The 17391-nt window shown below is 44.8% G+C and overlaps 1 protein-coding gene across 6 annotated transcripts in view; it reads left to right on the top strand.

Annotated features, from left to right (window-relative positions):
- Positions 1-17391, top strand: part of FHOD3 (formin homology 2 domain containing 3) — a 464855-nt gene that overhangs the window by 382762 nt on the left and 64702 nt on the right. For all 6 annotated transcript variants that reach the window (XM_077900507.1, XM_077900508.1, XM_077900509.1 and 3 more), the window contains one exon: positions 14829-15107. In XM_077900507.1, coding sequence (XP_077756633.1) covers positions 14829-15107 — 279 coding nt within the window. The remainder of the gene's footprint in view (positions 1-14828; positions 15108-17391) is intronic.

The following is a 17391-nucleotide window of genomic DNA, read 5'->3' on the forward strand; positions in this document are numbered from 1 at the left end:
TGGCACTATGGGATCCAAACGTGCCCGGGGTTGACTGACTTCTTCATTCTCTCTGCTTATGGAATCATATGATGATGATCTTCACATCTCTGTAGTGCTCCACCCCTCCCTCCCAAATGCTACTATTCAACCCCTGCTCGGGCGTCTGAGTAAGCAGGGGAGATGCTATTATCCATATTTGACTGAGACTCAAACGGGCAGGGGCACCATTTGCAGATCTTGTTGACACCATACTGGGGATAGAACCCATCTTTTAATGCTCAGTCCAGCCATTTATCAGGGCATCATGGCACCCCAGTATTTGTGGTGGTGTTCACATGACTGCCACGCTATCCCTTTGCTTCTACCCCTTCCCCAGTATGTGCATGAACCACAGCCTGCATTTCAGAGTGATGTTTGCAACGAAAAGGAAAAACAGGTATTTGTTACGATATCTTAGGATTAAAGGCTATTTTATGGTTTTTTTTTTAAAAATTAAAGATTCTGGAGAATTTTTACTGACAGAAGATAGGAAAACATTAAAAACTTCTTTACCTTTGCTCTTACAGAATACATTTAGAAAGAAGGGTAAATGGGGGATCCCTGGGTGGCTCAGCAGTTTAGCGCCTGCCTTTGGCCCAGGGCGCGATCCTGGAGACCCGGGATCGAATCTGACATCAGGCTCCCGGTGCATGGAGCCTGCTTCTCCCTCTGCCTGTGTCTCTGCCTCTCTCTCTCTCTCTCTCTCTCTCTCTCTGTGACTATCATAAATAAATAAATACATAATTTTAAAAAAAAGAAAGAAGGGTAAATGTTAAAATACCAATAGCATTATGTGCCATCTAGTGAGATCTTTCAGCCAAAAACCTTCCCAGCTAAATCTGCTGTAACTTTTGTATAACTTATGCCACTACCCCCACCATCAAGTAAATGTGTGCTTGAATTATTTTTCCATCTGGCCCTCTTGTGGCTGGCTCACAGCAGATGTTTGTCCCAATACTGCCTAGACTTAGTGGTGATGGTCTGAATATTTTTCCTCTGTGTGAAACTACCAGGCCCAAGTGAGGAACACACACACGCACGTGTTCTCATTTGCACTGTGCTGCAATTAATGGAGACGATCAGCCCCCAATTTAGGTAAACACGAAGGGCCTCTCTCTCTCCATTGCTTTGATTATCTCTTATTTTCATGGAACCCTGGTGGTATAGATCAGACTATCTAATAAGCTTACTTTTATTTTAAGAAACACAGATGTCTCTGGAAATAAGTTTTTCTCACTAATTAGAAAAAAAGTTTCAGTATTCTTCTTAGGATAGAATTCTTTGCTATGACTCTTGAGGAAGTTACTGAGGGAATAATCTGTGTGCCCACAAGTGAAATCATTTTAGCAAAGTAACCTATTATCCCAGTAGGTATCATATTTCCATAACCTATTTCGTGGGAACAAAATGGAGAAGCCATCCGTCTCAAAACCAGGTGTTGATGTTGGTCCCTGCAGGGTGGCCCTGTGCGGAACTGCCTTTTCTGGAGGCTAGAGCTCTGTGGCTTTCTTGCTCCTTGGCTGGTACACCTGAGTCCATCCCAAGACTAAGAGGAGAGAAATTGCCTTAGCAGTTAGAAAGCAGCTGCCGTTGTCAAGAGTTCACAAGTGGCTTTTACCCACTAATGGAGCCCTGAAAGCATACATAATAGATTATTTTTCTTATTTTTAGTTCAGTTCTCTCCACATTGCACACAGAAATAATACTTTAGAGAGCTTTTGAAAATTTTACCACACTATATTAATTTTATGTCAGGAAAAAAATATGTTCAGTGGTGGTTTTTTTCTTCCTGTACCTGGGTTCCAGAAATTTCCAAATGTCTTACTGTTGGACCTTAGAGATATAAAATATTCCCTATATGGCCATGGCCTACTCACCAGCATTCATCTGGAGGCTTTTACAGAAATTATTGACATTCTATACTGATATTTTCTCTCACAGATCCAAGCTTTTAAAGTGCTGGTAAATAGGACTCTTCCTCTAGCTTCCTTATCCTCTCACCTGGAAACAAAATATAGACCTATAGTTATATCCTGAAATGCTCTGTTGGCTTAAATGAATAATCATTTTCACATAGGCAGCATTCATCATCGCAGCTGTTGTCATTGTTACCAGTCATTGAGCACCTTTGTCATCTTGCGTGACATATTTTGGGTCTCCTTCAGGTGTAGACACTCTCTTAAGTTACCCAATCCACATGGCAGAAATCAGAAACATCTGGTGTCCTGTTTCCAGTTGGCACAGTAGCGATGGAATATCATCAGTCATCAGCCTAATGCATGTTGGTTCCCTTGCATAAAGCTTTTGGACACCTCCAGTCCAGTATTTCACGAATTGGCAGGAAACTAGATTCCTTGTGGTTCTGTGACTCGGGACAGCCCCATCTCCCCACAACTCACCTGACTGCTGCTACTTGCTGACATTTGGTCAGTTAGACAAAATCTCTCAGAAGCTCTACCCAAGGCCAAGGCACTGCCTGCTACACCTGCTGTGGAACTGCTTTGAGAGACTTTGCAAAACATTGGGTTTTCCTGCCTGCCTTTTTCTCTGTCTCTAAAAATGGAAAGAGGCAAAACTTTCCCTTTTTCCCTCCTATAGAAAATGACAGTTGCCTGCAGCATGTTTTCATGCATTTTAAAACATAGTCTTGAATCCTTTTGAAGTAGATTAAGTATGAGTCTTAATTTTGCTTAAGTGAAGATAAGGCACAGAATGGCTTTGGAAAAGTTGTTAAAGAATGGTATTACTTGATCAACGTGATCCCTTCATAAGTAGTAGTTAGGTATCAAAAACTCTGAAGGGTCTAAGACTTTACCAACTTATAAGTTAATAAGTTATCCTGCCACAATTTTGTGGATGGAGGCACAAAACATGAAACTTCAAGGTCAGAGACAATGGACTTTACTACTTGTAGCAATAGTGGTAGCCAGAGTATCAGCGCTTGTGCCATTTCTCCAAGCCTCAGTTCCTACAAGTTGATGTGGATAACCTTAAATGATGGCTGCACACACAGAGAGGAACCTTGAGCTTAGGGACCCCAAATCTTTTATAGTGAACAGGAAACATGTCTTCCCTTTGTCCCAGGGGGAGACATTATCTTTATCACATAGAGCTATAAACCAGCCAATCCTTGCTCCAGAGGGGAGACACCATCTCTGTCTTCCAAGGCTACTGGCTATGCACACATCCTTAGAAAGATATCCCAGAACCAAGACTCTTAGTACTTCTGTTTCTAAAACTCCAGTAACATGAGAGACTCATGGAGAATTGTTTCCAGGCTTTGGATTGTAATGTTTTGTTTTGTTTTTATATAAATTTATTTTTTATTGGTGTTCAATTTGCCAACATACAGAGTAACACCCAGTGCTCATCCCGTCAAGTGCCCACCTCAGTGCCCGTTACCCAGTCACCCCCAGCCCCTCCCTCCTCCCCTTCCACCACCCCTAGTTTGTTTCCCAGAGTTAGGAGTCTTTCATGTTCCGTCTCCCTTTCTGATATTTCCCACTAATTTTTTCTCCTTTCTTTTTATTCCCTTTCACTATTTTTTATATTCCCCAAATGAATGAGACCATATAATGTTTGTCCTTCTCCGATTGACTTATTTCACTCAGCATAATACCCTCCAGTTCCATCCACCTCGAAGCAAATGGTGGGTATTTGTCATTTCTAATGGCTGAGTAATATTCCATTGTATACATAAACCATGGATTGTGATGTTTTTTAACCAACATTTACAAATTTGCATCTTAAAATCTGTTTAATGGAAACAAAGTATTCCACTTCAGGAGTTAGCTGCTTGTTCTTAACAAAAAGAAAGAGCATCCGGAGTTGCAAGACCCAGTTTCATGCAGGCACTCTGGGGTGAATGAGCTTGTCTCCATCTGGAGGTGCTAATGGGGAATCTGGAAAGACATCAGTGCCTTTCATCCCAGGTGGGAGCCTGGGATAAATGCTCCCAGGAACAATCAGGAGGCCTTCACAGGTAAGGACACTGAGCATTCTTCAGGCAGTGTGGTACTTTGAATTTCCAGAGCTGTTGACTAAGAACTGAGATTTCTCAAAGACGAATAACTACCTGGTTCCTTGTAGCATTCTTAACTGTGGTCAGGACCTTGATCACCACTCTGACACTCCACTTTTCCCTCCAGCACCCCTGCCCTCATCTCTACCCCCCCTGCCTTTCCCCTACTCACTCCAATAAGGCATTTGTGCAAAATGATACACCGTTTGCCATGTGGCAGGATAATCACAAATTAGCTTTCCAGTCCCTAAAAGTATGCTTTTCAAGAGAACTCTTGGGGTCAGTGACCCTACAGTGCATCTTGCTTGCCTCTGAACATGGCAGGAATCTTTAGAGCCTTCTGAAGCTGGAACATCCTCTGAGAAAGCTGTCTCTGCCAGATACATTTGGAAGTTCCAGAAGATTATCCATCAGTTCTTGGTCCCTGGTCTAGATACTCTCCAGACTCAGAATGTTATTTGGCTTTCTTATCTTCTGCATTTCTCATCACTGTTTTCTCATCATTTATCTCAGTCTTTCTCATCATTCTGTTTTAGTCTTTTTACTGACACTTCTCCTGCCTTCCTTCTAAGTATTGGATTCTCCAAACACTCCTTTCCCAGCAACTCCTGTTTTTATGCCTAACTTCTGGCTGTTTTCTCATATCCTCAGCTACGATTTTTAACTATCTTCCATGTGATGGAAACCGCCAGGTCTGCATCGCCAGCCTTGGCCTTCTTGAGCTCAGGACATGTGTATCCAGCCTTCTTAGACATCAGCACTGAATGCTCCTCAGACATGTCACACTCAACAGGTGCCAGTCAGGGGCATTCGGATGGGCGATTCACCCATCTCTCACCTGTAAACTCCCTACTCCCTAAACCTGTTCCTTCCTTCCAGTCCTCATCTGGTTTAGACCATCTCTCTTGGCCTAGTCTTTTAAGCTGGAAGCATGCATATAATTTTTGACTCCTCCCTCAATGCTCACACCTGCATGCAATCACCAAGTGTTTATATGCTCCTTTCTCTCAATTCAGCCCTCTTTCCTATCTCCTCATCGACAATGCCTTGGTCCTCGTCTTAACCAACTCTCATTTATGGGAGAGAGAGAGTGAAAAAGAGAGAGCGCAGGCCAGGAGGAGGACCAGAGGGAGAGGAAGAAGCAGACCCCCCATTGAGCAGGGAACCTAATGTGGGGCTCAATCACAGGACCCTAGGATCAGGACCTGAGCCGAAGGCAAACACTTAACCGAGTCACTCAGATACCTCCATTTCAATAACTTCTAATAGATCTCCTATCTTTGAGGTTCTTATTAGCAATCCAACCAAAAAAAAAAAAATCAGGATATTTTTTTAAACAGCTCTAGTGGCTCTCCATTATCTATACCATAAAGTTAAGACCTTACACGGCACTTAGACTTTGGTTATCCAGTCTCTACAACCAGTCTTTGACCTCTACAACCACTCCTACATGTTACATTCCATCAGCACCAAACCACTGTCACTACCTGAAAGGTGCTATCTTCTTTCACATGTGCTTCTATGCTTGAGAGCCCTCTTCCACGGGGTGCCCACTGGGCTCTTAGCCATCTAGTTGAAGCATCTTCTCTAAAGCCTCCTTTGATTCCTCTCACATGTTTCCCTTACATCTTGCACATACCAGGGATACAGGGCTTATCTCACTGTATATGCAATAAGTGCTCCCTCTTCCTGATCCATGTGTTCCCCAGAGGAGAGCCCATGCCTGCACTCACCTTTGTTACCTCCCAATGCTTGGAGCAGAATAAACATTCAGTAAATGTTTTATGAACTAGGGAATGAACGAATAGGATGAAAAAAGAAAACACTTTAATCTATAGAGACAGCTATTTCCCCTATATCCAGAAATTATTACATGGGTCATGATGAAGGAACATATTTGACAATATAGACCACTCTATATAAAGACTGAAGAAAGGATGGTGCATTAATATAGAAAGGAAAATTTCACAGAGAACTGACATGTGGGCCATTTCCTTCTGAGGATCTAACTCTAAAGGATGCAGAACATTCAGAGGATGATTCTTGATAAAGATATTTATTCAACCACCTATTAGAATACCCCTTATATTAAGTGGATCTTTCTCTATCTTTTTATGAATAAATTTGCTAACAAGGTCAAATAAACTAAGTTACTGACTCAGCAGATTAGTGACTAGATATAATTGAAGAAGAGTCAACTGTTTGGGGTGAGATTTTAGAAGTGAGATTTCTAGTTGTACCCCAATTGTAGGCCAGCTGGTTCTGCTTAGGCTTGGTCAGACTCTACTGGCAGGAAGAGCTAATACCTCCTTTAGATAATAGCTGCTTTGATCCCATAATATCTCTTGACTAGACCGCTTTATCCTGAAAAAATATTTTGGGGAAGATATTTTTTCACATCTGACTTTCTTATGCCTAACACAGTGCCTGGTACATCAGAGGTACCAATAAATATTGATGGAGTGAGTATAGCTGCTAATTACATTAGAACATCTATTTAAAAGTAACTGTATCCTGCTAAGCCTGAAAAAGTGAATTAATCAAAAAACTCAAGTTTAATCAATTTATTTGCTAGCTGTTATGACTCAGGACTATCCATTTTAGTGCTAGTATATATCCTTTCCAAAATAGCTATTTTGTTTTGATGTCATTAATGTTCTGTCTGGGACTTGACAAGAACTAGAAGTGCTCTTGAAATGCATTGTCAGTTTGGAGTCAGACAATGTCTTCATCCTTGAGGAAAGGCTGTCTTCCTACTTGCTCTTGTAAGAAAGTGAGCATGTAGTTAATCTAGGAGCTCCACCAGCCCTCACTGGGCATTCAAAGATAAAAGAATACTGGAACTGATCCTATTTGACATTGTTTGAGCCAGGACAAGATCTGTCTAATCTGATTTTAGAAGAATTTAAACAAACTCAAAGGAAGTCTTCATATCCAAGGATTGATGTTTGGGATCATATGGTTTGAGTTCAAAATAATGATAAAGCAGTGACATAAAACAGATAGAATAATGATACATGATAAAATAATCTTAAATTGTTTTTTTCTTTTTTTTCACTTTCTGTTTATAATGTGAAATAGAATCTATCCACTGACTGATATTTGCAAGAACTGGACCTGAAACTAGATACGTATTTTTTGTCTAATATGATAGTACAGTGGAATTACATCCTGTATATGTTGAACCAAGTGTACTCAGTCAGAGGCATAATCCGAGAGGCAAAGGTTGAGGAAGTGAAAATGACAATTTGGGTAGTGTTTGTAATCCTGCCCAACATCCAACTCAGGTGTGGGTTTCCATGTGAGCATGACAAGGGCCATGGATGTGTATTTATTTATCTTGAGTCATTCCTGACTCTCATGTGCCTTTTCTAGTATGAACAACACACTGCATCAAGTATGATTTTATAGTATAAAGATTTGTGTTTCCTGGTAACATGGCTCACTACTAAAAGCCCAGTACCTCTTATGGCACTCCATTGAAGCTAAATGAGCACTTTGATTGTTGGTACTATGAGGGTTGATATGGTATTTATAAAGTGGCATCTTCCAAAAGGCCTTCTGAAGGTAATTTTGGTCTCACAGGGTTTTCATCTTAAGAAGTGGCTTAGGCTGAGCCTGTTTGGAAAAATCTAACTCTAAATTTTGAGAATAAAACTGGGCTAAATTTTGAAGACAGATGAATTAACGAGACTGAAGGATCAATATTTTGCACTTGATGAAGTGGGGTTTTTTGTTTGTGTAAAGCTGAGTTTGTTTGGTAGGCTAAGTTTGAGTCCATCGTAATGAAACTATTCCTTAGGGTAGTGATTCTCAACACAGGATGATCCCTGCTGCCTCCCCTACTCCCTCTTCCAAGAGACAGTTGGCAGTGTCTGGAGGTATTTTTAGTTGTCACAACTGAGGAGGAGATACTATTGGCCTATACTGGGTAGAGGCCAGGAATGCTGCTAAACACCCTACAGTGCAGAGGACAGCCCTCCCACAACCGAGTTATCCAACCCCAAATAGCCATGGTATTAAGGCCAAGAAATCCTGCTCTAGAGTGAATCTGAGTGAACAGCTTAGCATGAACTGGCCCAACACCAAAGGCAAAGTCTAAAGAATTTTCAAAGTTGTGAGCTTTTTCTCTTGGGACCTTTTTCACATTTATGTGATTAAACCACAAGTTTAAAGTTGATGGTGTTAGTTATTAGCTCTGAACTGGGGAGGTCCCTGGAATGTACATGATTTGGAGCGACTATTATAGAATTGGCTGGCCCAGCCCTTGGTTTCATAGACCTGCCAGAAAGCCAAGTCCTGGCAGAGTCATCAAGACACCCTCACAGATTGAAATCAATTGAAGCCACCCAAAGACTTATTAAGTTCAGATCTTTCTACCAGCAATTTATCTCTACAAAGAAAAGTTACATGACAGGAGATTCCAATTGGACACTCTGGACTCCATTGTCAGGGACATGGATGAAAGGAGACCTGGAACATTCATGCATGCATGCATGTTGTATTTGTTTTTTTAGGAATTCATTCCTAAAAATACCTTTCCTTTACAGTGTAAGTCACCCACCTCACAGTGTAATATCCTGATTGGTAGCCTCAGTTTTTCAGTTATTCCTGTTGGGGTTCAGATCCCAGATCTGCTTGTTGGTGAGCTGGGAAGGAGATGGGCATGCTCAGAGGGTGTCTGAGGGCAGCCAGTGAAGGCACAGCTCACAGAGGTGTGGACGAGGTCATGGGACCATCCGGTGGAGAAGCCCCCAGAGACTAGGAGCAGTAGGAGACCATTAACACTGCTCCCACTTCCAGGCCTGGAGGAACTCGGTCAGTTCCTGGGACACGGTGAGAGCTGTCCCCTCAGGAAGGAGCACACAGGACAGAAACGGTGGCCTGACAACCTCTGCTGAACTGAGGCCCCACGTGCAGAGAGTAGAGGCATAAATACTCCAGCGTCTCCTTCCTCTTGCTCATGCCTCTACCTCCCTGTGAAAGTGAGAAGCAGCCAGCCTCCCAGGGCACAGAGCAGAACAGAGAGTGGGTCTGGAGGAGCAGCCATGAGCACCCAGCCCACTGTGTAGCCCTGGACCAGTTGCTAAACCTCTCTGGACATGTGTCCTCGTTTCTCACGCTAATCTTCATACTGCTGGTGTGAGGACTACACAGAGTGATGTGCATGTGGTTTCTGGGAAGCGCCAATGTGGAGAAGGCACTTGGTACCTAGTACGCAGGGCCTGACATCTAAGGAGATTTTCTTTTTTTTTTTTTAAAGATTTTATTTGTTTATTCATGAGAGAGACAGAGAGAGAGAGAGAGAGAGAGAGGCAGAGACATAGGCAGAGGGAGAAGCAGGCGCCATGCAGGGAGCCCGACATGGGACTTGATCCCGGGTCTCCAGGATCACACCCTGGGCTGAAGGCGGCGCTAAACCGCTGAGCCACCCAGGCTGCCCTAAGGAGATTTCAAGACCAGATGAGGAGTTGGTGCTGGGCTTTTGGAGGGACAAAGAGAAGTACGTGTTGTGAGCCGTCATCTGCCCGGGCTGAATTCCTCGGGGCCTGCTCGCTCTCGTCTCTCTCCCACTTTTGTGATCTGCGTGACGAAGTCCCGGCATCTAACCTGGCACCCTGTTATATTCTCCCAACAAAAGCAGTGGAGTGTTCCCTCTTTCCCTGTGGTTCTCATGTTGGTGGATTCCCGTCCTGCTCCCACGCCCAGCCTCTCTCTCCTGTAACGTCTGTTGTCTTTGGGTAAAGGATTCCCTTCAGTGGCCAGGTTGGGGCTACAGGTCCATCCCCAGGATGGCAACAACCGGGTTCCTTGTCACTTCTTTCTGAATATACCATGGACCTCTTTCTTTCAATGATTTCTTCCACATTACACAAATTATCCACTCCTATATCCCTTTATGCAGTTTAATTGCAATTTCTTTCCTCCTTTCCGCACTCCGACCTTAAATTTTAGTTTAAAGCCCTTTGAATCAGGTCAGCGCAGGTTCTGGCCAAATACATTTTTCTGGCATTTGCTAAGTGCATTCTGGCAATACCAGGATCCCATCAGTTCGCTCGCTTGGGATGTGGGCCAGGAGGACGGGTCCCAGTTTGCAGTGCCTTTTATGTTGCCAGGCATTTCTTGCCATGTCCTCCCTCCCCTTCCATACTCGTGCTGTGGGGAGAAGGACTACCTGGCCCCTGGCCCAGGAACTTCTCGCGACGCCTCTCCTCTTTGGCCCAGCCCCAGAGATGCGGCAGATCTTCACGTCCTTTCTCTGTCCAAGGTGATGAGAGGACATGACTGGTGATGGAAGAGTCAGGAGGGAGGAGCGCCCTGGCAGCTCTTGACTTGCAAGGTTAGTTTATTACAGTCACTTCTGACCTTGCCTCAAAGGCAGGGCTCAGGGTCCTTACAGGCACGTGCTTGGGAAGGCGTACCCTGCCCCTTCCTGCCCAGCACCATGACCTGGGCCTCCCCTGTTCCTTCCTGGCCTTGCTTTCTGGGGGCAGTATGACAGGTGTCTGCCTAGAGGGGTTGTGTGGATTTGGTAGACCATTCATGTGAGGTGTGCTTAGTTGCAGTGCTCAGGAGATAGCACCCCACGCTCCCCTCAAAGCTGACACACTACCTTCCCCAGAGGCTCTCTGGGGTGCGGACCAGCTTCCCATTGGCACCATGATTTGATTCATCATTGTCTGTTGAGCTCCAGTGTCTGGCATTTGCCTCTACCTCTTCAGTCTCTGTCTGCAAACTTTGCTTCTTGGATCTCTGTTCCACACTACTGAAGAGCTTCATCCATAGCTCCAGACACGTGGCAGCTATCCCAGTGGGAAGTGTTGTTTGCCTGTCTCTACCTACAGCAGCCATCACTGCCCTTAGCATGACGTCCCAAGTCCTTGCACCCATTGCCAAAGCCCCAACACCAGGGACCTTTCATTCCTCCGGCATGCCCTGTGCTCTCCTGTCTCTGCACACACTCTTCCCTCTGCCCAGAACATTCTTGTGTCCACTCTTCTACCTTTTAACTCACTTTCTTCCTGAAGACCCTGCCAAAATGTCATTTTGGCATAGTAACTAATGTGGGGGGAGGGGGCCATGCCCTCGACCCCACCCCCAGGGCACCATGCTTTTGCTTTTAGAACACTGCCATGTGTATAGATCTGTATAGATCTGTTTAATTGTGTCTGGGTGAGCCAAGGGGCTGGGATTTCCATGTTCATTGGTGGTGAGGTTCCCCCACCTTTGCTATGCAGAGGCCATGGCCAGGCATGTTGGTTCTCTTTGCTCCTCCGTAATCCCTACGATGACAAGCCCTGGGTCTGTCTCTTGTGTCACTCATGTATCACTGTGTCTTTCACCACCAACACCATTGTTGGGCCAGAGAAATGCTCATTAAATACAGGGATTGGCTATAGTGGGAAGTTGTGAACAGTTTCCACTCCATGATGCTGTTAAATGCCTTTGTTCTCTTTGGGTTGCTCCTGAAGGCTAGTATGATATGGTTCCTCCTGCTCCTGCGCACTCCCTGAGGGTAGATGATAATTTCTCCCCTGTCTGCCCCGAGTGGGGCAGCCTGGCATGGGGCAGTGATACAAGGAGTGGGGGTGTGGGTGTGGGTATGTGTGGAGTGGGTGTTGACAAGAGATGTCTTGATGAAAGAGAACAGGAAAGGGGGGGTAGAAATATTCTGGAGTTCAGGGTACAGTCTCAAAGGGCTTTCTGGGTGTCAGCAAAGACTCTGCACAGATGTTGGTCCAGTACCATGCTGGGGGCTCATGGACATGAGAGGAAGGTGAGGTCTCAGCTTTTAGGGACCTTTTGCCCTTGTCATTTATATGTTTGATTAATGCAGCTGCAGAAGGGCTCTGCCTGGGTCCCAGCTGCTCCTTCCAGGGACCTCTCCCCCACCCCACCGCATCACTTGTTATCCAGTGCCTTCTTTTGGGTGCCCAGCCACATATCACTGTGATCCCCACTGATGGGTTTTTATGTCCTGTTTCTCTAGCCAAAGACTGAGCCCTCTGAAGCCCTGTGCAGTACCAGTGTTATCAGGAAGCAACCATGTGTGTTTGCGCTTACAGTCACTCTCTATCTTTGATGGCTTCGCTTGACTAGAATTTGCGTGAATATTATTTGTTCATCATTAAGACCACCTTACATGCTGCAGATTTGCCATCAGGGCTGTGATGCTGAGTCTGCATGGTGGTCAGGAGGCAGTTTTGGAGATGGCTGCCTCTCCAGCAGCAACGACAAAGAGCAACCACCCAGTAGTCGGATCACACATAGAAATGTCTCCACAAAGTGAGGGCCCTAGCATTTGAGGATGAAATCGTTTAGGGTTTCAGCCACAAGAATGTGTGGCTCTGTAGCATGTGCATGGCCATCACGACACCTGTCCAGACCACCAGGGCTAATCAGGGACCAGCGTCATTGCTTCCGTGGAAGGAAACATGGTGGAGTGCACGTGGGCTGAAGTCATACTGCCACCAAATCATGGGTCTTTCCTACTTTGTATGCCCACTGTCCTGGGGATGGAGAGTAGACACAGGCTCATGGCAGCCTACTGCACCCCTCTCCCTGTCAGTGATAAAGCCACATGGAGGCACCCTAGCCAGTTTTCACCATATGCTCACCAATTAAAACTCAAATGTGTGCCACATGCTAGACTGTTGGAAACACATTTTCGTTTTGATGTGGCTATTCTGAAATAAATGTGTGCAAGGACATATGCCTTCTGTCAACCAAAGGATGACAGTGCTATTGGTAACGTGGTGCTTGTGCCATGCTCGTAAACCAAAGGATATTTGTATCTCCTTGCTAAATGTTTTATTATCAGATGAAAAAGAAATCACCATAAAAATTCCTTTAATACCAAAGGGGATTTTTCTCAAGGATGTATTGTTCTTTCACTGTACTCAGCTCTGTCTCTGCTTTTGAGGAAAAGTGTCTGACAAGCCCATTCTTAGGTATGTGGGTTCATGATTGTATGTCCTTTTGTTTCCTCCTGCTACTGCCAGACAGCACATCTCTGCCTGGAAACTTTGTCCTCACATCACCAGTTCTTGGGGGACCCCCAACAGGGGTCTTTGCTGGACACAGGGTCTTTGCTGCCCCAGCCTACCTTCCCCTAGTCTCTCAGGGCAGCAGGTACCCATATCAGGCTAGAAGATATACAACCTATCATGAAGCCATGGGCAGGCAGAAGGGAGAGGCTCTCTGACCTCTACACCCCATTCCTATCCAAAGGGCATGAGAGACTCTCCTGGAGGAGTCAGTCTGTCCTTTGGTGGTTGGAAGTTACCCAAGGACATAAGGAGAGGCTGACATGTCACCTCCTTCAATTCCCTCTTTCTCAGAGGAAAGCAGCCTGAGAGCAGATGAGGGTCGGGGATACTGGACCCAATAATTCCGGGCAGAACAGCTTCTGGCTGAGAAGCCGAGGGAAGCTGAGGGTAGCTGAGCTCCCTGCCCAGTGAGGCCTGAGCTTTCCTCTCCCATAGTAATGGCACTGCCGGCCCTGCTGGCCTGTTCTGTATATTCCCTTGCTAGCTGTCCCCACTCACCTGAGCCAGCAGGTTGCCTCCACAGATGGAGCTCCCTGGTCCAGTTGTTCTCCTGAGGTCTGGGCAGATCTCTTACAGCCCCTGCCCCATGCAGATGCTGCTGCAATTCTGTATTTGAGTAGCCTATGCCTAGGGCTTGAGCACACACTCTTGGGACTCAAAAATGTGATTTTGCCCAGCCCCGAGGATCACACTCTCAGGAGTGACCTGTCTCCCTTTAGCCTTCACACAAGACATTTGGCTTAGAACTTTCTGTATCCTCAATCATTTTGCTACCCATATACAGTGCACAGCTGAGAATTTTGCTCAGTAAAACCATGCAAAGCCATCCTATGCCATTTCCTGTTCCCTAGCTTGATGGATGTCACACTTGGGAGTGTGAGCATTTTACCTTGCTACAAGCATCAAATCTCCAGCCTCGATAGGTTTACAAATAGTTCTATGCCCATGAGTGATTCTCCTGAATAACTCTCAAAATTATGGACTAATCAAATTATGAGCAAACCTAATTTAAGCAAAGGGCAACAGTCCTCATTGGTTTAGCTCCTGATAAAACTTAGCAATGCTACCGGTACATAACAAATTACCACAAACTGTGATTCAAAATAGACCCATTTATCGCCTCACAGATTCCATGGGTCAGAAGTTCAGCATGATTCAACTGGATTCTCAGCCCTGGGTACCAGGAGGCCACCCTCAAGGCTGTGACTGGCCTGTCTCTTACCCGGAGGCCCTGGGAAGAATCCACCTCAGGTTCATTTACGTTGTAGGCAGAAGTCAGTTTCTTGTGCTCACAGGGTCAAAGTCCCTGTTCTGTGTTTTATGTTGGCCAGGAATTGCTCTCAGCTTCTAGAGGCCACTCACATTCCTTGTCTGTCACATGACCCCTCTATCTTTAAAGCCACATGCTTCTAATCTCTCTTTCTTATTTGCTGCCAATCAGGAAACACTGTGCTTTTAAAAAGTCTCACCGGATTGTTTCAGGCCCCCCCCTAGATAATCTCCACATCTTAGAGTCAAGTGATTTGAGACTGTTCCAGCAGCTGTATGATCCCTTCCCAGTGCCTAGATGAGTGTTCAACTGAATAACCAGGGGATGGGAATCCTGGGGCCATCTTTAGGATTCTGCCCACAACAAACAGCAAAAGGATGTCAACCTCATGTCTACTTTCACACCTCACTTGACATTCCCAAGAAATTCCTGTTGTGATGATAATCTCCATTGTTGTCTCCACCAGCGAGTGCTGGGGATCCTGAGCCTGGACCGGAGGCGGAGGTGGGGCAGGGTACGGATGAGGCCAGCCCGGAAGTAGCCCCTGCCCACGTGGGAGCAGAGAGTGAAGTGGAGCGAGCACTGGAGCAAGAGCCAGAAGAGCGGGCCTCCCTCAGTGAGAAAGAGAGGCAGAGCGAGGAGGTGAACGAGAAGGACAACTGCTCTGCCTCCAGCATCTCGTCCTCCAGCAGCACGTTAGAGAGGGAGGAGAAGGAGGACAAGCTCTCCAGGGACAGGGGAACTGGTAATACAGCCCCTTTTCTCAGTAAATAAATTCCAGGGAAACCTGGGCAGGCGACTTGGTTTGCTGGCCACTGAGGTCACTGCTGGCTCAGCTCGCTCACTGGGCTGTGTCACCTGGAGTCTGGAGGTTAGAGATGTGGCCACACTGTAGGCAGCCCCTCAGCTTCCTGCCCTATGGGGAGGTGGCCCCCATACTCTCTGCCATATTATTGTAGCTTCACTTCTATAGGTGGGAAAAGGCAATAATGAGGGCAGGAAAGGACTTCGCCTAAGGAATAAGTCCCAAAGGAGAAATGCCTCATTTCCTTCTAATTGCTCATTAATAGTAAATGTAGTTTTTTTTCTTAATGTTGCTATCGGCTCCCTCGAAAGTTTCTTCAGTGAAATGTGCTAAGGTATTATGATGGACATTTCAAACCAGAGCAAATTTCTTAAAATGAATTGAAAGGGTACTTCCAAAAAATGACAGCTCACAGTGTGCTGAAGTCAGTTTGATGTGCTTGAGTGGAATATACATAATTTAAGTACCTTTCTACAATATGCTCAGGGCCATGCTTTTGTTATAAAGCATTTGCTTTTCTTTATGAAATCAGATCCTTTTGGCATTATAGCTGATATTCAGTTCATATGTGTAATGGTAACTTTATGATGAGAGACCAAATGGAATGTTAATCCTCACTGGGGACTCGGGGAGGGTGCCACAGAGGGTTATAGGAATTGTAAAGGATTTATATAATCACTTGAATTATGGTTCATATGCAACACCATAGGCTTGGTTTTCCTACCCATGACTTGTGTGCTGTTGAGAGGACAGCCACCTCTCTCAACTAACACATTTCACCAGTGGAGGCATGTCTTACTAGCCAGTCCTCATTAAGCTACAGAGTGATACACACTCAAGGAACCTATGCTTTGGGCCCAAAGTGCATCATGAAGGCTTCACAAGGGCCTGCCAGCCAGTGACATAACCCATGCATGGCTTGTTAGCTCATAGATTAAGAATACATGATCTCTGAAACATGGATGTGTGAATGAAATGAATGATTTCATTCATTTTGAATGAATGATTGGAGCCATAATGCCTGCCATGAGACCTATCAATCAATGGCTGAGTCTTAGTTGATATTTGAGTTTTCACCAGCTGTATTATTTTTATTCTTTATATTGCTAGTCACTATGATGCACTGAAAAAAGACTGAAAGATATTATTTGTTTGTATCTTAGTAGTTATTGCATTGAAAATCTTGTGTCTGTTTGGTTGAAGATGTACGTGCTAGAAGGTATTATAAGTATCGATATTTACTTATTACATGTATCTCTCGAAGTCAGATGTCAGTTAGTCTCCCGAATTCTACTTCTTAGTATTCACATTTGATGTGATTTATGGTCACAGAACGGGGGGTCAGGTCGGGTAAGTCTTCTTGATCAGTTTGGTTTTAAATCATGTTTTATTATAAATAGCTGTAGGAATTATTCGTCATCACTAGGTTTAGCAAGCCTAAAACATATCAACAAGTGGGGTTAGTGAAAAGAAGCCAAGGAACAGAACTTTCTTGGATCAGATTGTCCAATATTTTTCCAAATAAGGGCAACTTTCCAAAAATGGAGACTGTACTCTCAGTGAAGAACCATTGACTTTCTACCAAAAGCTGGTGGTGTCCAAGAGTTATTAACTCAGGAATTAGGGCTTTGCAGTGATTTTTTTTTCCTGCTTCAGTCTGGTGCTATTAAGAGATGCGATCATGTTTATTTGTTGCAACTTCTTAGAAAATCCCACTGCTCCCAGGCACCATCACCAGCTGTGGAGTCAGGGCAGCTCTGTCATCATAGCTGTTGCCTTTCATGACTCTAATAATTGTATCCATTACTCAGAAATGAATTTGTAGGGATTGAAAGAGTCTCAACCTATTCTGGTTGTACGGCTTTCTTTTTGTTTCATGTGTTCTGCTCTATAGCATTAGTGTGAGAGGTTTTATTGTAGTATTTGTTACACTTTGCGGTAATTACTTGTATAACTGTCTATTACCTCTACTTGAATGTCAGCTTTGTGAGGATGGGGATATCTGTCTTGTTCATTATGAGTCCTCACTTCCTACCTGTAGGACTGGAATATAGTAGAGGCTCGCAAAACCACTGATGAATTATTGAATGAAGAGGCATCTGGCTAAGATGAAGCAGGTCTATTGTTCCAAGTTCCTTCCTCTTACAACTAAAATAGAAACACTCTGGGCATAACAGAACAATCATAGGAGGTCCCTGGAAACTGGAAAGAAGAAGGCCGACTG

The sequence above is a fragment of the Canis aureus genome, chromosome 6 (genome assembly GCF_053574225.1).
Source record: "Canis aureus isolate CA01 chromosome 6, VMU_Caureus_v.1.0, whole genome shotgun sequence".
Classification (NCBI taxonomy): Eukaryota; Metazoa; Chordata; class Mammalia; order Carnivora; family Canidae; genus Canis; species Canis aureus.